Source organism: Eptesicus fuscus, chromosome 9, assembly GCF_027574615.1.
Source record: "Eptesicus fuscus isolate TK198812 chromosome 9, DD_ASM_mEF_20220401, whole genome shotgun sequence".
NCBI lineage: Eukaryota > Metazoa > Chordata > Mammalia > Chiroptera > Vespertilionidae > Eptesicus > Eptesicus fuscus.
This window is the reverse complement of record NC_072481.1, coordinates 15,729,884-15,747,279: the sequence shown is the minus strand read 5'-3', so window position 1 is coordinate 15,747,279 and position 17,396 is coordinate 15,729,884. Positions and strand designations below refer to the sequence as shown.

Here is a 17,396-nt window from a genome sequence, read left to right as displayed (position 1 = left end):
CTGTTGACCTTGGCTGTGTCATCAACCAGATCCCTCTTCTGACTTGAGCTCCCTGTTCAGCGCGGAGGAGTCTTGCCCACTCCGGGAAGGGGGCTCTTCCCCTGCCTCCCATCTGACTCTAGCAGCCCCGGGATGGGGACTCGGCAGGTATAACCCCACTCCTCCTGCTCCTGGGTCAGTTCCTGGTGGGGCTGGGTTTGGGCCGACTCCTGCGCCAATGCTGTCTTACCACCAGCCTCAGGGAAAGGCAGTGGGGGATGCTGGAGGGGGGCCTGGCCGCTGCACCCCCTGCCTACCTGCCTCATTTCCCATCTTCTTGGCCTCAGAAACCTATAAAGAAATCTTGGGACTGAGGCCCCTCCCTCGGCCTCTAACTTGATCTGATTTAAGGAGGCCATGGGAGTTAGGGAGTTGTGAGACAGACTAGTAAGCCAGGACAAGTGGAAACGGAGACAGATAAACAAATGGCCAAGCAGGTTCCAGCCAGCCATCGAATAAATCACAAAATCCCACCTCCCCCAGCCAAGGACACTTAAGAGTAAGTGGTTTGCACTTCTCCCCAACCAGAGGATAAATACGTAGCTAAACTCTCAGGAAGACAGATCACAAAACCAGTGAGTGCCATTTATACCAACCACACCAAGGACAGATGAAGTTAGGGGAATCAATCTCATTTTGGTGCGTCAGCATAAAGCTGATGAATAGTCTACTGAGAGCCTCCCCTAAACTCCCAGCCTTTAAAACCCTCGAGATGAAGGACTTGGGAGCCTTTTCTCCTTCCGCTCGCCCCTCCCATCCCCCCATGCATTACCTCTGCCTTTCTCCTAAGCTCCAAGGGCCCTTCTGTAAGTTTCTAAATAAACTTTCTCTGAAAATTTGCGTTCTTGGCTCTGAAATCCTTCTCTGCTAAACTCAAGAACTGGGGTAGTTTCCCTGCCAACACCACCATTAACGCAAGGCCCCAGCCCTCTCCTCTGTGTCCCCCTGAGATGGGGAGCCAGGGGGCACCCGAGGCCCATCCGTGTGGGAGTCACTTCAGCTGTGAGCCAAACGTTTCCCTTTCCGAAGGGAGGGGGCTTCGGACTAGGTAAGGGCCTGGCTGGGTTCCGCTTTGCTTATCCCCCAGCCTCGGAAGCTGTGCCAACACAAAGGCACCCTGGCCACAGCTCGGGGAGGAGCAGGAATGTCACCCTGGGTCCTGCCCTAACCTCCTCACAGCTCCTGGGCCGCTTCGCAGCCTGATCGTGTCCTGAAATCAGACCTGCTTGGGCCAGCTGTTTCCTCTATGACATGACTTACTCCGAACTCGGGGATGGAGGACAGAGCGGCTGTACAATTGGGACAGGACTGGGGTGTGTGAAGGTTCCTGAATTAGGGGGTGGCTTGTGTTTATAAGGTGAAGGGGGAGACCTGTCCCCAGGCTCACAGAGAAGGCAGCGTGCCCTGGTCTGGTGGTCTGTCTGCCATAGCAAGCAAGTGCCCTTCGGCAAGTCAGCCTGGCTGTGCCTCAGATTCTCTGAGAATGTTAACACCTCCTTCCCAGCCTCCCCAGGGGCAGCACTGAGTTTGTCTGGACTCTGTCCTGACCATGGCAGGAGGGTGTGTGTGAGGGGGATGGGGTGGGGAGGGGGGGTCACTCCCCGCCCCTCGGAGCCTCTTCTCATCTGTGAAATGACATCTGTGTGCCTTTCCAGCGCTGGCATCCAGGGTTCCCTGTGACCTAGGTCAGTGGGTTCTTCTGCCCCCAAAATCAGGGGGAGTCACTTTGTGTTGGTTTGGAATCGGGGGTGGGAGGACTACTGATGGCCGTGCTCCATTCCACCCTGACCTCTGGGGAATCAAGAGTCCCTTTCCTCTCAGCCATGGCAGGCCCAGAACCTGGACCCCTCTCAAGACAGTCATTGCAATGCTCCATTTTTAATTTTTTTTATTTTTAAAATGTTTTTATTGATTTCAGAGAGGGAGAGAGAGAAACATCAATGATGAGAGAAAATCATTGATCGGCTGCCTCCTGCACACCCCACACAGGGGATCAAGCCCACAACCTGGGCATGTGCCCTGACTGGGAATTGAACCGAGACCTCCTGGTTCATTGGTCGACACTCAACCACTGAGCCACGCCGTCTGGGCAGAATTCTTCATTTTTACAGAGGAGAAAACTCAGAGAGGTTGAGTCACTTGCCTTAAGTCACACAGCCAGTGTGAGGCAGGTCTGGGGTTTCCGCCTCATTCCCCTAGGCCTCCCCCTACAGCAGGGGCTGGGGACCTGCTCTGAGCTGCATGTTGTTACAGTGTGAGTCCTTGGGCCTTGCATGCCCTCCCCACGGGCAAGGCTATGCCAAGGCAGTTCAGGGTTTTGGTTGCCGCAGCTGTGATTGGGGAGGAGAAAGGTGACTCTTTCCCTGGCTGGGCCTGGCGCTCAGAGCCCTCCACCCTGGGAAGGCTGCCTGGGCTGCAGCTGTGCTCCCTCACCCACTCTCAGCTGTTCTTGATCCTGGGCCAGGCTGCCTCACGCCCAGTTCCCCCTCCACCTCAGGAATCTAGCAGCCCCATGCCTTCCGAGGGAGAGCCTTCTCAGCACCCCCAGCTGTGACTGGCCCCAGGGAGCAGAGGTCAAGCTGGAGGAGGGGGATGGGAAGCCTTGGAGAGGCCCTGGGGGACAGCGTGTTCTGGCCTGCGAGCTAGTCACGGGAGTTTCCAAAGCGGCGAGGCCATCAAAGCAGAAAAACACCTGACACCCTGGACCTGGGCTGGACCCATTGCCCCCACCCCTCTAGAGCCGTCCCCCTCCCAGGCTCCTCCCTCGTGCAGCTGCTGTAGGGGTATTTATAGCCTCAGCTTGAGGGGGCACGGACTGGCGCTGTATTTCGGAAGCGATAATTCCTGTTCCAGGTGGGTGAACCCAGGAGAATTCAGCGTCCCCTCCCCCGCTGCACTTTCACCTACAGGCACTCCAGTTTCTGCTCCCCCCTAGCCCACCTGGAGACGGCCCTGCTTAGTCCGAAGTGTGTGGGCCAAAGCGTAGGCCCCCTCTTTCAGCTGGTCCCCCCTCCCTGAGTTTGCAGACCTCAGGCTGCGCACCACCAAGCCTCCTAGAGCCCAGGCTCGCTCTCCGACCAGACGGGTGTTGAGAACTGCATTCCCTTCCCCGGAGGAGGGAGCGCGGAGCGGCGCTGACCTCTAGTGGTCCTGACTGGTAATGCAGGGCGACGACCGAGCTCGAGCTGAGGGTCCCGGGCCCGGCCGGGGCGGATCGCCTGCGTTCTCCTCCCTTTCTTCCCCTCCCCATTCGCTCCGCCCGGTCGGGAAAGAAGCCCAGAAACTGGCTTCCCGGCGCCTCTTTGCTCCAACGCTGGGACGCGAGGATTGCGCCTGGCAACCCCGGCGTCTGCGGCTCGCTGCCTCCCCGCCGGACTAGGAACCACAGGGATGGGGACGGAGTTTTGTCTTCTCACTCGGCACATCCTGTCCACACTCCCGTCACCGTCCTCACAGGGCAGGCACGCAATTGATGTCTCTTCCAATGATCTTTTCGTCAAATATTCGTAGCGCTACCTGCAAGGCCAGAGAGAGGAAGACACGACCGGGGCGTCCAGGCCGTCCAGGGGCTGGCGGTGTACGCGGCAAGGTAGCTCGAGCAGTGCCGGGACTGCGGGAACACGGGGCTGTGGAAGCGCAGAGGAGACCAGCCGATCCGGAGAGGGGATGGGGGTCGGGCAAACCCCGGGGGAGGCGAGGATTTGAAAGACAAGACGTCTGCTCAGCAGAGGAGTCTGCGGGGGCAAAGGCACGAACACAGGATAACGCCTCGCACCTGGAAACCGAGCCGGCTGCCGGGCTGGAGGTGGGGCGAGGTCCCGCCCCCGGCTCTATGATAGGCCAATCGGGGTCTGACGTATTGGCCACTGGGCGCCCTGATTGGGTCCCTGGAAGTCTCAGGGGCGGGGACACCTGAGCCGAGCCTCCCGCTCCGAGCAGACTCCGCGCGCCGGGTGGTGAGGACGGGCCCGGGGGTCCTCAGGGCTTCTCCAGGCTCCGGTACTTCTTGCGCAGCACGGACACCGGGTCCTTAAAGAGCACTGGGTCCAGACGGAGGCGAGAGGACACCAGGGGCATGTGGCCGAACCCCGCCGCCATCTGGTTGATGCAGTCCGGGGCCGTGGGCTGCGGCGCGGGCCCGAGGCCCCCAGGCGCCTAAGATGGGGAGGAGAAATGCGTCGGAGTTTTCTGTCTTTCCGGAACCAGCCTCTCCCCGCACCCCGCCACAGAAAGAATTCGTGTTGGCCGGTGAGAGGGAACCCTCCCGTCTCCTCCCAGTGCCGACCAGCCCCCCTCCATCCTCACCTGCGGCGGTCCGGCTTCCCCGCGCCGCTTCCCGTAGGGCACCTTGATAGGGGGCAGCTTGGTGGCCGCTGCCACCAGGAAGTTCATCAGGACGTCCGCGCAGGTGGGTGCGGCATCTGCCAGGCTCCTCAGAGCCTTGGGCAGGGCGTGGGTGAAGAGGGTGTGGTAATACCTGGGCGAGGGGGGAAGACAGGGGGGGGCTGTAGCTGAGTCCGCCGCCCCAATTCTGTTCCCCCAGTCCTGACCTCACTCCCCCTTTGACCCCCATCTCCAAGCCTCTGGCTAAAACCCTGCTCCCAGGAATGAACTCAGCCAAACTGGGGGTGGGGGGTGGGGGGGGGGGAGGGAGGATCAGCTAATTCCAAGGCCATCAAACATGGCAGGCCAGAGCCAGCTTCTGGAAGGATGTGGATTAACTAGGCTGAGGCGGCTCCAGATGAGCCCTCCCGCGGCCCTACAGACATGAGGAGTCTTCTTCACTTACTGAGAATCCCCTGCAAGACGTTCCATATTTGGTTTAAACACGTGTAAGGAACTCCTGTAAAGAAGCTCTTCAGGATTCAGTCCCTGCCCCAAGACTGGGGTGCTAGTGCAGTTCCCCAGCTCATCACACACACTTTTTAAAAAATTTATTAAAATTTGTTTTATCATTTGGTTATCAGAGCAGCCCTGTGAGTTGAACACATTATAGAGATGAGGAAGCTGAACCTCAAGAGAAGTGAGGAGACGCTGGCCGGTTTGGCTCAGTGGATAGAGCATTGGCCTTCGGACTGAAGGGTCCTGGGTTTGATGCCTGGGTTGCGAACTCCATCCCCAGTGGGGGGCGTGCAGGAGGCAGGCGATCAATGATGCTCTCTCATCATTGATGTTTCTCTCTCTCTCCCTCTCCCTTCCTCTCTGAAATCAATAAAAGTGTATTTTTAAAAAAGAGAGAGCCCTGACCGATTTGGTTCAGTGGATAGAGCGTCGGCCTGTGGACTGAAGGGTCCCGGGTTCAATTCCGGTCAAGGGCATGTACCTTGGTTGTGGGCACATCCTCAGTGTGGGGTGTGCAGGAGGCAGCTGATCTATGTTTCTCTCTCATCGATGTTTCTAACTCTCTATCCCTCTCCCTTCCTCTCTGTAAAAAAATTAATAAAATATATTAAAAAAAAAGAGAGAGAGAGAGAGAGAGAGAGAGAGAGAGAGAGATGTGAGGAGACTTGCCCATCTCGCAGCTGGGACATGGCAGATCTGGGCCTTGAACCTGGATCTCTGGGCTCTAGGCTGACTGCTGTGTTCACTCCATGCCCCCCTGCTCCTGGTTTAAAGAGCTTCTGATTCCGGTGCCAGGGCTACCCCCTGTACCTGTGGTAGAAGGCCGCCGAGGTGAGGACCACGGAGAAGTCGTTGACCCTCTCAGCAGTATAGCACCAGCCCCCCTGGGCCTCATCCCAGAAGTGGCTCCATGTCAGAAAGCCCACCAGCCGCTCCGGGAAGCTCTGCCACACCACGAAAGCAAAGTCCACCTGGGAGATATGTAAGTGAGGTGTGAGGAGGAACATCCAGAGACATGGAGGCAAAGCCAGCCTGGCTGATGGAGGCCAGGGGTGGGGGGAGGGTGTAGGGCAGTGATGGGCAACCTTTTGAGCTTGGTGTGTCAAACTTTGCCAAAAAACTGAGCATAATTCGGGTAGTGTGTCACTTTGAGGAAAAAACATTATTTCGCAAATGTTTCATCCTCAGGAGCAGCAAATGTTTCATCCTCGGCATGCGGTCGCCTCAGCGGCCGCGTGTCATCAGAAATGGCTATGCGTGTTAGTGCTGACACGCGTGTCATAGGTTCGCCATCACTGGTGTAGGGGAACTTTTTCAGCTGGTAGGAGCTGAAAATAATGTTTTTGAAAGACTCATTAGAAAGCTATTCGATTCCAAAGGTGGAGGCTGAGTGAGTGGCTTGCTGGGGTGGTTGCAAAGGCAAAAGGTGGACCTCGACATCTGGCCTTCCCTGCTCAGGGACTCCGAGGAGCCACCAGGGCCCTCTGGCTCAGTCCCCACCCACACGGGGCTCCTCTGGGGCCCAGTCCTCACCTCACTGGTGGAAAGACTGCTGTGGGCATCAAGGCTGAGGATGGCATCGGTGCTGATGGCACTGTACGGGAAGAAGCGGTCACTGGCCTGCAGGGGAGGGACGGGTGTGGTGTGAAGGACGGGCAGTGAAAACAGCAAGCCGGCGCAGCACTCGGACCCGAGACTCCTTTCACCTCTCTGGAGTTCAGTTTCCTCTTTGGGGACAGTTGGTGACTAGGGGCCCTTTCAGTTTGGACACCTCATGATTCCTCCCTTGTCTCATTGGATGCTGATCTCAACTCTAGAGGGGGTTGTCAGGCATCCTTTGTTTGAAAGAAACAGGTCCAGAGATGAAGGGACTTGCACAGAACCACACGGCAAGCAGGTGACTCATACCAGCCCAGGTTCGCAGAAGACCACCCCCCCATCCACACCCCCCGGCCCATGTGCTGCCATCCGGCTGTTTCCTTGGGATCCCAGGCTTCTCCTCTATCCCTCCATCTGAAACATCCAACATACCCCCAACTCATAAAACCCCAGTTCTCTGGAAGCACAATTCACAAGGGCCAGGGATGGGAGAGAATCGTGCCTGCTAGTTCTGCAGCCAAAACCTCCTGTCTGATTTCTTCAGGCCCAACATGAGGTCCAGCTGTGGCTCAGGCCCAAGGAAATGCCTCCCCCAGTCCCCAGCCTTCCAGAGCGAGCCCACCTCTTCCACGCCCCTCCCCATCTACCTTCCTGTGCCCCTCGATGACTGTCAAGGGCACTGCTGTCTCAGGCCAACTGGGTGGGGGTGGCTTGTCATTGCTCCAGAGGACCAAGATCTAGGAGGAAAGGGGGGTGTTACTGAAGTCTGGGGCAGTAAGGTCCCAGGAGCCATCTTCCTCAGAATGGAGGAAATATGGGTGAGCAGCTAGCTGTGTAGGTGAGTTTGGGAAGAGCCTAGTTGGAGCCAAGGTCTTTTCATTACTGCCCTGTTCTTGCCTCTGGGCTTCTGGAGGGCAGGAATTCCAGTGACATGAAGATAGCTATTAGAACTGGGGTGGTGGTAGCCACTAGCCGGGGTCCTGACCAATGTCCCACCCCCATCTTCTCTCGAAGATTTTCATTCTCCTGCTCCAGTATCATTCCCAGCCCAGGTGTTGCGTCTTTGCTGCCACTCCATCTGTGCCCTGGCTGAGCTCACTGCTTCCCTGCTCTGCAAGGACTCTAGGGAGTTTATCTGCTTCTCTGGAAGGGACGTTTGACAGTCTGTACTAGGAAACGCTAAGCAAACTTCCCTGCTTTTTCTCTGTATCCTCAGCACCAAGCCCAGGGCCTGGTGCTCCGAAAGGGACTGCTGGGTGAATAACCGAGTGGACACAGGTCCATGCCTCAAGAGGCACCTCTTTCCAGATAAAGTCATCAGTTTCCATGGGGAGGTAGAAAAGAGGGTGGGGGGAAAGTGTAAGAGGCCTGGGACTTGCCTGCGGTGTGGCTCAGTGGTTGAGCATCGACCCATGAACCAAAAAGTCACCAGTTCAATTCCCTGTCAGGGGGCATGCCCGGGCTGTGAGCTCGATCCCCAGTAAGGAGGGGGAGGGTGCAGGAGGCAGCCCATTGATCAATGATTCTCTCTCATCATTGATGTTTCTGTCTCTCCCTCCCTTCCTCTCTCTCTAAAAATCAATTAAAAAATTTAAAAAATAGAAACTTGGGACTTACAGAAAAAGGCAGCAAGGGCACTTGAAAGTCCTCCCCGTGCCTCCTCTCCCCAAAATGGTGGTTATCTTTGGGGTCCTGCCCTTTCCCCCACCCTGGATCCCAGGACCCCAGCTGGCAAGGGGGCAGACCTGGGCACAGTGCTGGGAGCCTGCCACTGCCTGGATGAGCTTCAGGGGGGGCTGGCCTGTGGCCCCCACCCAGATGAGGGCGCTGAACCTGCCTGCAGGGCGAGAGCCTGGGGGAAGGATACAGGCTATTAGGGTGGGAGGGGACAGAATGCCCTGGAGAGTGACCTGGGTTGGGGACCCTGGGAGCCAGGAGATGCTGGGGACTTGGGGAGGGCCTTGGTGGGGCTCTGTGGTTGAGACTGGGAGGAACTTGGGGGGAGCTGATGAGGGGACTTCAGGTTGTCCCACCCCCAGGACATACCCTGCTGAAGGTAATAGAAGGGGAAGTCCGAGGGACTCGTGGAAAACGTGGGCAGGGCCAGGAGTGCCCCTGGGGGGCTGTTCCACATCAGCGATGGGTGAGCGGATGCTCCAAGGATCCGGTCCTGAATAATCTGCAAAATGAACGCAGGCTCTGCAGAGGGAGTGGGCGGGGTCTGAGGAAGTGAGGACCTGGCCTTCCCTCTCCTCCCCCTTAAGGCTGAGGGTGGGGGGGGCAGTTGCATCACCTGATCCCTGGGGACAGAAGGGTTCAGAGGCGGAAGTCCGGAGTAGGGGGCACTCAGGGATGGTGTCCACAGTTGGCAGGTGTTGGCGAGCTTGCCCCCCTCTCCTTCCTCATGACATTCTTCCCAGCCCCAGAACCCCTCCCAACACAGCGCCCGGCCGCCAGGACCTATCAGCTGGCGTGGGTACATGCACAGCTGTCCCTGTACGGATGGGGAAACTGAGGCCAACACTGGGGAAGGAACGTATCCAAGAGCTCCAGTCTCAGCTTCATCCCAGGAGCGTCTTTAAGGGGGAAGCCCAGACAAGGCAGAGGAGGTGCTGGGAGAGGGGCGAGGCAGGAGCCCCCACCAGGGGAGTCCCCCTTACCTCGAGGGTGGTACGGATGACCTTCTCCACTGAGGAGAAGTAGGTGTCCCACAGGAACTGGGTCTGCTGGCGCAGGGCGAGGACCCGCGTGGGGGGCATCTCCTGGAGGGCAGCCAGGACCTGGGCCGCAGAGGGAGCAAAGGAGCCGGCATGCGGCCTTGTCAGCCCTGACTGACCCTCGGGTGGGGACAACCTGGGGTGGAGGTCTGGGAACCAGAAGCCCTCTCTCCGTGGGTCTCCAGTTAGCCACCGCCACCCGGGGTCAAGTCCCAGGTAAAGCGTACGGAGTTCACGGGTCACGGAGAGCTGAGTGTAAATGCCATTTAGTAACTGACGGGGACAAGTTACTTAACCTCTCTGAGTCTATTTCCCCGTCTATAAAGTGGGGAGAATCTTTGTACCTGCCTCAGGGGGGTTGTGAGGATTAAATCAGCACCTATTAAGTGCTCAGCACAATGTAGAGGCTCAATGAATAGTAGATGTTATTAACTCTACACCATTCTCACTTCTCAGCAGATTCAAGGCTCACACACGTTTTTCAGAGCTGGGCAAAATCAGTTTCATCAGATGGAAAAGTCACTGTGTCTTCCTTGGCCACCCAAAGCCACATGGAGGCACTCCAGTTCTGATGTGTGTGTGTGTGTGTGTGTGTGTGCGCGCGTGCGCATGCATGGATGCATGCATGCATGCGGTCTTCCCTTAAATTGGGTATTTAAGTAGTCATGGACCAGTGGGGCTGAGCCCATGGAAATCACCTGGTCTAACTTATCCCATTGTACATATGGGGAAACTGAGGCTGAAAGAGGCTCAGGAAGTGCTCTCAGAACCCTCAGAAGTCTGCCTCCTTCTGATCCTATGGAATCCCAGAGGCTTGGTGGGAGGAGGGGGGATGGTGAGAGGGATCATCAGTATACTACATTAGAGGAGGACTGAGGCTAGACTGGGGGCTGGGATCCTGGGGTCCCTCCCATGTCCTGGGTCCAGTCCCACCCCATGGGCAGGGCCCTCAGCTACCTGCAGAGGGAGCCTCTCGTCGGCTACAATGGCCGCCTTGGTCCAATCGATGACCTCCGCGAAGGGCAGCTCCCAGCGAGGGCTGAGAAGCACAGGGATGCAGCCAGCCTGGGGGGCAGGGGTGTCACTGGCGGGCCCAGCCCCACCCTGCACACACTCACCCACCTCCCACTTCCAAGTCAGCAGCTGCTGCTATTGGGGGCAAGAAGCAGAGGAGAAACGTGTTTTGGGGGAGTGTGGGTGCTGTGCAGAGGGTGAGGCGACTATGGACACAGGTGCACCTGAGTCCCAGAGCAAAGAGCAGCTCAGCTCTCCTGCCATTGGCCTGGGGCCCAGAGAACCTGGCAGCTCCGGAGTGTGGGGGGACGGGGATGGGGAATGCTCAAGTTGGGGTTGTACCTGCAGGGCTTGGAGGAAGCGCAAGGCATCAGGACGGCGGCCTGGGATGAGGCAGAAGGTGGCGTTGGGCAGCGCTGCCCCAGGGTGGGTCCTAAGGAGGCACAGGAGGCCTGAGACACTGCCTTCCCCCACCTGGCTCCCTCCATGACACCCAGCCCCACACCAACACTCCCAGACTCCCCATGCACAAACACCCCATCGTGCTCTCATACGCTAACAAACACTCAGCCACACAAGCCCCAGGGGCACACTCGCCCCCCGCCCACACCTAAAGCCCAGGGTTCTAGCTCCACCTCTGCCCCTGCCGGTCTTAGTCACCTCCCTTCTCTTCTCTGGGCCTCAGTTTCCTCATTTGCAAAGTGGGAGGCAGTGGGACCTGACTTTCCAAGGCCCAGTCTGACTTGGACATACATGTGTTAGCCCTCCCACGGCTCTGCCACACGCAGACTCTCAGGCAGCCCTCACCTGAGTGGCTTCCATTCTGCCCCCCTCCTCCCCGCCCCCCGCCCCCCCCCCCGCCCCGCCCTGAGAGCCAGGCCGATGAAAGGCTCCTCTGTCACAAGGTGGGCTGGGCCCCCAGCCTGGAACCACACAGGAAGCTGCTGCCAGAGGCCCCCTCGCCCAGAGGACAGGCCGCCTCTGTTCCTCCCACCTCCTCCCCCAGCTCCAGGGCCACACTCAGGCTGTGTGCCTGTGGGGCAGGGGGCGGCCACAGCCCACCCAGAGAAGTGCCCATGACCTAGCTGCTGGGAGGGAAGGGGCGGTGGGCAGGCAGGACTCGGGTGCACAGACCTCCTCTGAGTAGGACTGATGGACAGGGCCCAGAGGGTCCCAGGATCCCTCTCAGCTCCAGCCTATCTGGTCCTGAGTCTGAACCTTCAGGAAGCAGTCCTGGGAGTCTTTGGTCTCTGGACCAACTCTCATTGAACAGATGGGGAGACGGAGTCTCCGACTCAGAGGAGCTCAGGGTCTCGGCGAGAGTTGGGCAGAGCTGGAACTAGAACCAAGGTGCTCACTCTGGGCCCTGGTGGCTTGAACTACTCAGAGCTGCTGCGAGGGGTCTCCCAGAGACCCCAGCCCTCCTCCTCCAGTGCTAAGGTGTCCGCCAGGCTTTCCCTGGAAGAAGCCTCAAGTTAAACAACAGAACACCCTCCACCTCATTAAAAGGGGCAGCACCAGACAGCTGTAGCCACCCCTCACCCCCCAGTGAAGCCCTAAGGGATTGAAAGTGCCTGAGGTTAAGGCTTCAGAGAACCCAGAAACAAAGAGCCTGCAGAATGAACTACACCCCTCAGTCCTCATTAGCCTCAGCAGTTCCCTCTCTGCACGTCCTTCTCCCTCAGCCTGGAGCACCCCTCCACTGCCTTGCAGCCCAAGGAATCCTACTAGATCTTAATATCTAAGCTCAAACATCACTTCTTCCAGGAAGCCTCCCTGATTTCTCTAGAGATGGCGCCCTCCTCTCTGCCTCACCGCCTCTGTGTGCCCTGGAGTGGTAAGAAGCCAAGCTAGCCTTTATTGAGCACATACTTTGTGCTTTACAGTCATTATCTCAGTTCACTCTCACAGCAACCCTATGAGATGGTAGGTGTGTGATGTTAGTAACCCATTTTACAGGTGAGGAAACGGAGGCCCACAGAGGTCACATAGCTCTGAAGTACAGGAGCCGGCAGGCAGCTTGCACAGCTTCTCTCTGCATAACCATGTGTTATAACCAGGGACCTGTCTGTCTCTCCTACAAGGCCCAACTACGTGAGGACAGGGCTGTGCCTCCCTCAGCTCAGTATCTCCAGGACCTAGCAGAGTGCCTGGCAGAGAGTGGGCACTCAGCGGGTGCTAAATGAATGAATTCCCAGTGTGCCATGGAGGCCAGACCCAGGCCCGATGGATCCAATGCCTGAAAAGTCAGCTTCAACACAAATTCTAGTAACGAGCTGGTTGTAAGTGGCCAGTAGTGGGTGGCCTTGGGAGCTGGTGAGCTCCTCATGAGTAGAGGTAAACAAGCAGAGGCGAGATGAGTGTGTGTGTGTGTGTGTGTGTGTGTGTGTGTGTGTGATGGAAGGGTCATCGTGGTAACTGCCTCTTAGGGTTCTGTGACCAGGTAAGTGCTTGTCCAGGCCTCAGGGCCTTACTGCCCAAGGCTGGCGTCAGTGTGGCTCTACCTACCTTCGGATGCCCTCGGCACTTTGGCCTTTGTGGCCCCTTTGCCATGAAAAATAATTATATTTGGTAACTGTGCTGATATAAAAATGAACATACTCATATTATAAATGAAAATATTTTCTTCTACCTAAAAGTTTATTTTTTTTCTCCTAATTTTTGGGGAAAAAAAATGAAAATAATTTCACAGGATCCCAAAAGTATCATGGGCCCTGGGCACTGCACCCCCTGTGCCCAGCGGAGATGGGCCAGGGGACTTTAAAACCTGCATTGAACTTGTAAATAAATAAATTAAAAACAGGGAGAGCCTGTACACATGTTGCTTGTTCCCACACAGAGCACCTCAGAAAGGACACGAGAAGCAGCGGTGTTTGGTTCCAGGAAGGAAAGCGGGGTGGCCAGACTCGGGGTGGGAGGGAGCTTTCACTGCATGCCCCTTTGTGCCTTTGGAATGTTGTGCCACGGGAATGAATTCCCTATTCATAAAAATAAGTAACAATTTCAGTGGGTGGAGGCTTATTCCAAAGCAACAGGCGTCTGTTCAACAAAGGTGGAAAAACACGGGCTTTGGAGCCAGAGTGCAGGGTCTCACCCCGGTGCCGAGCGCCTGGTCAGAAACGTGAGGGAGGCCGTGGTGAATCAAGGAGCTTGTCAAAAGGCCCTGGGCTGGCTCCCTCCACCTCTCTGAGCCTCAGTTTCCTGTTCCTGGAAATGGGGATACGAATACCTCCCTTGAGGGTGCATCAGAGGGTTGGGCATGACTTACCCACAGCACCAAGCCCAGAGCAAGCTTTCCCCAAATACTCGCTTCTTCCCTCCTCCTCGCTGCTGCCAGCGGAGCTAAAGCGTCTTTCTCTGGCCGGCAGTTGTTTACTCAGGCTGCCTTCCAGGGGCTGACCCCAGGGCTGCAGGCCTCTCTCTGTGACTCTGTCCCTATACTGTCCGGCTCGAGTAGGGAGCTATCTGGCACTTCAGGGAAACTGAGGCTCGAACTACCCCAGAGATTAGAACTCCTGCTGCCTACAGGTGGGCTGAAGCCAAAGACAGTACTTCCTGACATTCCGAGGACAGTATTCGAGCCTGCCAGGCGTCATACCTTGGAAATAAGCTTATCAAAAATGCTATTCAGAGGATGAGAAAGCTGATTAGAAAACGTTGGCCAGTTCCGGCCAATTTTGAATCAATCAGTAAACATTGAGTGAGCATTTACCTACTGTGCGCAGTTCCCTAACTTTCAGTTTCTCAAAGAAGTGGAGGCTGCAATAGCTTTCAGATTCACCAACAACCAATTGCATTCAGCAGCAACTAAAGTCCGCTGAAAGAACTTCCTATAAGCAAGAGTAGCTAAGTGCCGGATCAGAAAAGGGCGTGGGGTATGGTGATGGAGGAACCTTGTCACCTAAGGTGAAACCTGGGCTCGGGGTACCTGGGGGATCCTGACTTTTCAGGTAGCGGCAGGGGTGGCTCCTGGCCGAAAGGAGCTGATGGGGGAAATTCTGTCCTTAGCCCTGGCGGCGGGGTGCTCCCTAGAGGAGGTGGAGGGATTCATTCGCACAAGTGCCCTTTGGCGGAGAGAAGCCCCAAAAGCCCCAAGCAGAGGCAAAAATGGAGTGTGGGCAGGTGAACAATTCCTGGGAGGGAAGTGGAGCTCAGAACAGCGCATGTTGTTCCAGGAGAGGACAGGAGTAAAGGAAGGAGATCGGGGGGACGGGTTCCCACTCAGGTCTGCCCTGGGAGATGGAGAGGGAATCCTCTGCTTTGGGGACCCTGGACAACTTCAGGATTGATATAAAAATGAACATATTCATATTATATATGAAAATATTCTTGCTTGCCCAGCCAGCCTTTGGATACTGCTGGCCTCCTGGGGGTGCAGAGGGGTTAGGGTGCTTAGGGGTTAATTGCTCTATCACCTAAGGTATGTCACCCCAAATAGCCAGGTAGAGAGAAGTTTCTAAGAGCTCTCCATGACTCTTAGGCTCTGGTGCTCCTTATATGTACTGGGACTCTCACTAGCAGGAAGTTCTTCTGTAAGTCTAGCCTCGTTCACATTTTTCCTGTAACCAAAGGCTGTTTCCTGGAGAGGCTAATCCCCCAAATTAGACATAAGAGCAGCTTCCATTTGTGACTAATCTCCATGGCTTTGAGGCATTTGAGGTGGAAAAACACGGGCTTTGGAGCCAGAGTGCAGGGTCTCACCCCGGTGCCGAGCGCCTGGTCAGAAACGTGAGGGAGGCCGTGGTGAATCAAGGAGCTTGGGGTTGATCATAAACTCTTCCTTAAAACTCAGGATTCACCCTAACCGGTTTGGCTCGGTGGATAGAGCGTTGGTCTGCGGACTGAAAGGTCCCAGGTTCGATTCCGGTCAAGGGCATGTACCTTGGTTGCGGGCACATCCCCAGTAGGGAGTGTGCAGGAGGCAGCTGATTGATGTTTCTCTCTCATCGATGTTTCTAACTCTCTCTCCTCTCCCTTCCTCTCTGTAAAAAAATCAATAAAATATATTTAAAAAAAAACAAAGAAAAACAAAACCTCAGAATTCTAATGCTGAAGGCAATTCTGAATTAAAATACTGGCTGTTCTCTTTCTGGCTGGGTGGCTTCAAACAAACTACTTGACCTCTCTGAGCCTCAGTGCGGGTACACGAACAATGATAGCAACTAGTATTATCTTATTATAATCAAGATTTATGAAAGTGCGTAGCACAGAGCACACACTACAGAAGTGTTCTGTCAAATAAAATATTAAATTGGAATACGGTAAGAAGAGTAAGAGTGAGTCATGTTTTTTGTTTTTAAAGATCCCCGAGGGAGACTCCAAAACCTGCCTTGGCCACCTCTTGCAGCAACTCGCCATGTTGGGGGTCGTGCTCCCTGCCGTCTAACCTGGCTGCCGCCTGCTGTGGCTGGTTCTCCATCTCCGTCCTCCCTCTACCGTGTCCTCTGCGCTCGCGCCCATTACAGGCCCCTCCCATTCAGCCCCCGAAGGGAAGGTGCACTTACTGCTCCGGTCCATGGTCCTGCTCGCAGTGTCCGTCCCAGGGGCAGGCAGGGGCGGCGGGACCGGCCACGCGCCAGCCGCCCCTCTCCCCCGCCAGGGCTAGCAGCGCCACCCCGGGGTGGGGGCTGTGCCGGCGCAGCTGGCCAGGAGCCCCACCTCGAACCGGGTGGGCTTCAGGGAGAAGCGGGAGGGCCACGTCGAAGCCGGGCCGGAAGGCGTCCACCGTGGGGCTGGCCTCGGCCACCATTGCCTGTCCCGGCGGGAAGGTCCAAGAGCAGGAGGCCGGGTGGAGCCGCAGGACCAGGTGGTTCCTGCCCCCATTCCATGTCGGGGGCACCAGGCTGCACTCTCCAGCCGGGGCGTCCAGGCTGAGGAGGTGGAGGCAGGCCTCGGAGGGGCTGACTGTGTGGTAGGGGGACCCCTCAATGGAAGCCAGGATCTTGTGCTGAGTCTCAGACGTGGGTCCGGCCGCGGGGTACACGAACACCTTGAAGCCACCACTCCTGCACTTCGAGGGGTCAAAGCAAGCTCCCCAGTCGCAGCTGCCACCACGGGGGCCTCGAGGAAGTTGAGGGGCATCTTCTGGGGGCTCCCCAGGCTGGAAGAAGCTCTGCAGGAGCTCTGCATCCAGCCAGCGGGGCCAGCCTTGGGGGGCCCCTGCCCGAGGTCCGGTGGGCACGGCCAGGCGGAGAAGGGGAAAGACCCCCAGGAGGCCGAGGAGCCAGGAGGCCAGCAGTGCCAGCCAAAGGGACTTCCTTCTCCACGACTGCATGTGGCCACGCAGCCAGGGCCGGGGGAGCAGGAGGAGCAGGGGCCTGAGGGTGGGCCGCTGGAGCTGGGATCAGCCTAGTGCAGCGCCCTCATTGTACAGATGGGAAGACTGAGGCTCATCAAGAGCAGGCCGCCTGCGCAGGGCCAAACAGCAAGTCACCACCCAGGCGCCAGGGGGCCAGGAAGGGCCCAGCTTTCTGGCCTTGCGTTCCTGTGGTCAGGACTCTGCTTCCTTGGTCTTGGGACAAGCGAGCCAGCCTTTGCCCTCCCAGCAGGGCCCCCTGCCCCCAAGCACTGTTCAGGCTGATGCAACCTCTGTCCAGACTGCTGGGCTGTGTCCTTCTGCCCTTCTGGCTGAACCCCCTGACCTGGCCCTCAATGGGAACGACTGTCTGCCAGGCCATGGGGGACCTGTCAGGGCTCCCACAAGAGGCAGCTTGGCCAGGGTGCAGGGCTGGTCTCCCCAATTGCCCCCCCCCCCCCCCCCCTCGCCACCCGCCCCCGCCGCCTGAGCAGTCCCAGAGCAGCCCTGGCCACCCCTGTGCCAGTCGACCGGCACTCCTGGGCTCCGGGCCCTGTGGCTGAGCTAAAATTAGACCCTGTGCCCCATGTGGGCTATCAGGGTCAGCTGAGTTCAAGGCCTGGGTGTAGCCGGTGCTCCCTGCCTGGGGGGCCAGGAGGGCTCTTGGTCCTGGTCCCCTCCCACCCTACCGCTGTCTCCGTCTCGGGCAGCTCAGCCCCTCCTCCTCCAACCCCTAGCAGCTGACCCTGCACCCTCTGGCTTGGAGCTATCCCCTTGCAGAGGCCAGCGACCCTGCACCAAGGCTCTGCCCCAGGGCCCCTAGCCCCTCCTGTGCGCCTTCTCCCTTCCCTCTCCAGGCGCCGTCTGGCCAGCCTAGCTTTCCCTCCCAG

The 17,396-nt window shown here is 57.4% G+C and overlaps 1 protein-coding gene across 1 annotated transcript; it reads right to left on the bottom strand.

The window, feature by feature from the left end:
• Window positions 1-4,005: 4,005 nt before the first annotated feature.
• EXTL1 (exostosin like glycosyltransferase 1) lies at window positions 4,006-16,485 on the bottom strand. Its single transcript, XM_054721125.1, has 11 exons — window positions 15,716-16,485; window positions 10,554-10,644; window positions 10,155-10,262; window positions 9,141-9,260; window positions 8,527-8,659; window positions 8,226-8,332; window positions 7,128-7,217; window positions 6,415-6,501; window positions 5,692-5,852; window positions 4,345-4,516; window positions 4,006-4,194 (listed from the first exon to the last, which is right to left on the bottom strand). The coding sequence occupies exons 1-11, from the start codon at window positions 16,483-16,485 to the stop codon at window positions 4,018-4,020; spliced, it is 2,016 nt and encodes a 671-aa protein (XP_054577100.1). The 3' UTR covers window positions 4,006-4,017.
• Between the last annotated feature and the right edge of the window lie 911 nt (window positions 16,486-17,396).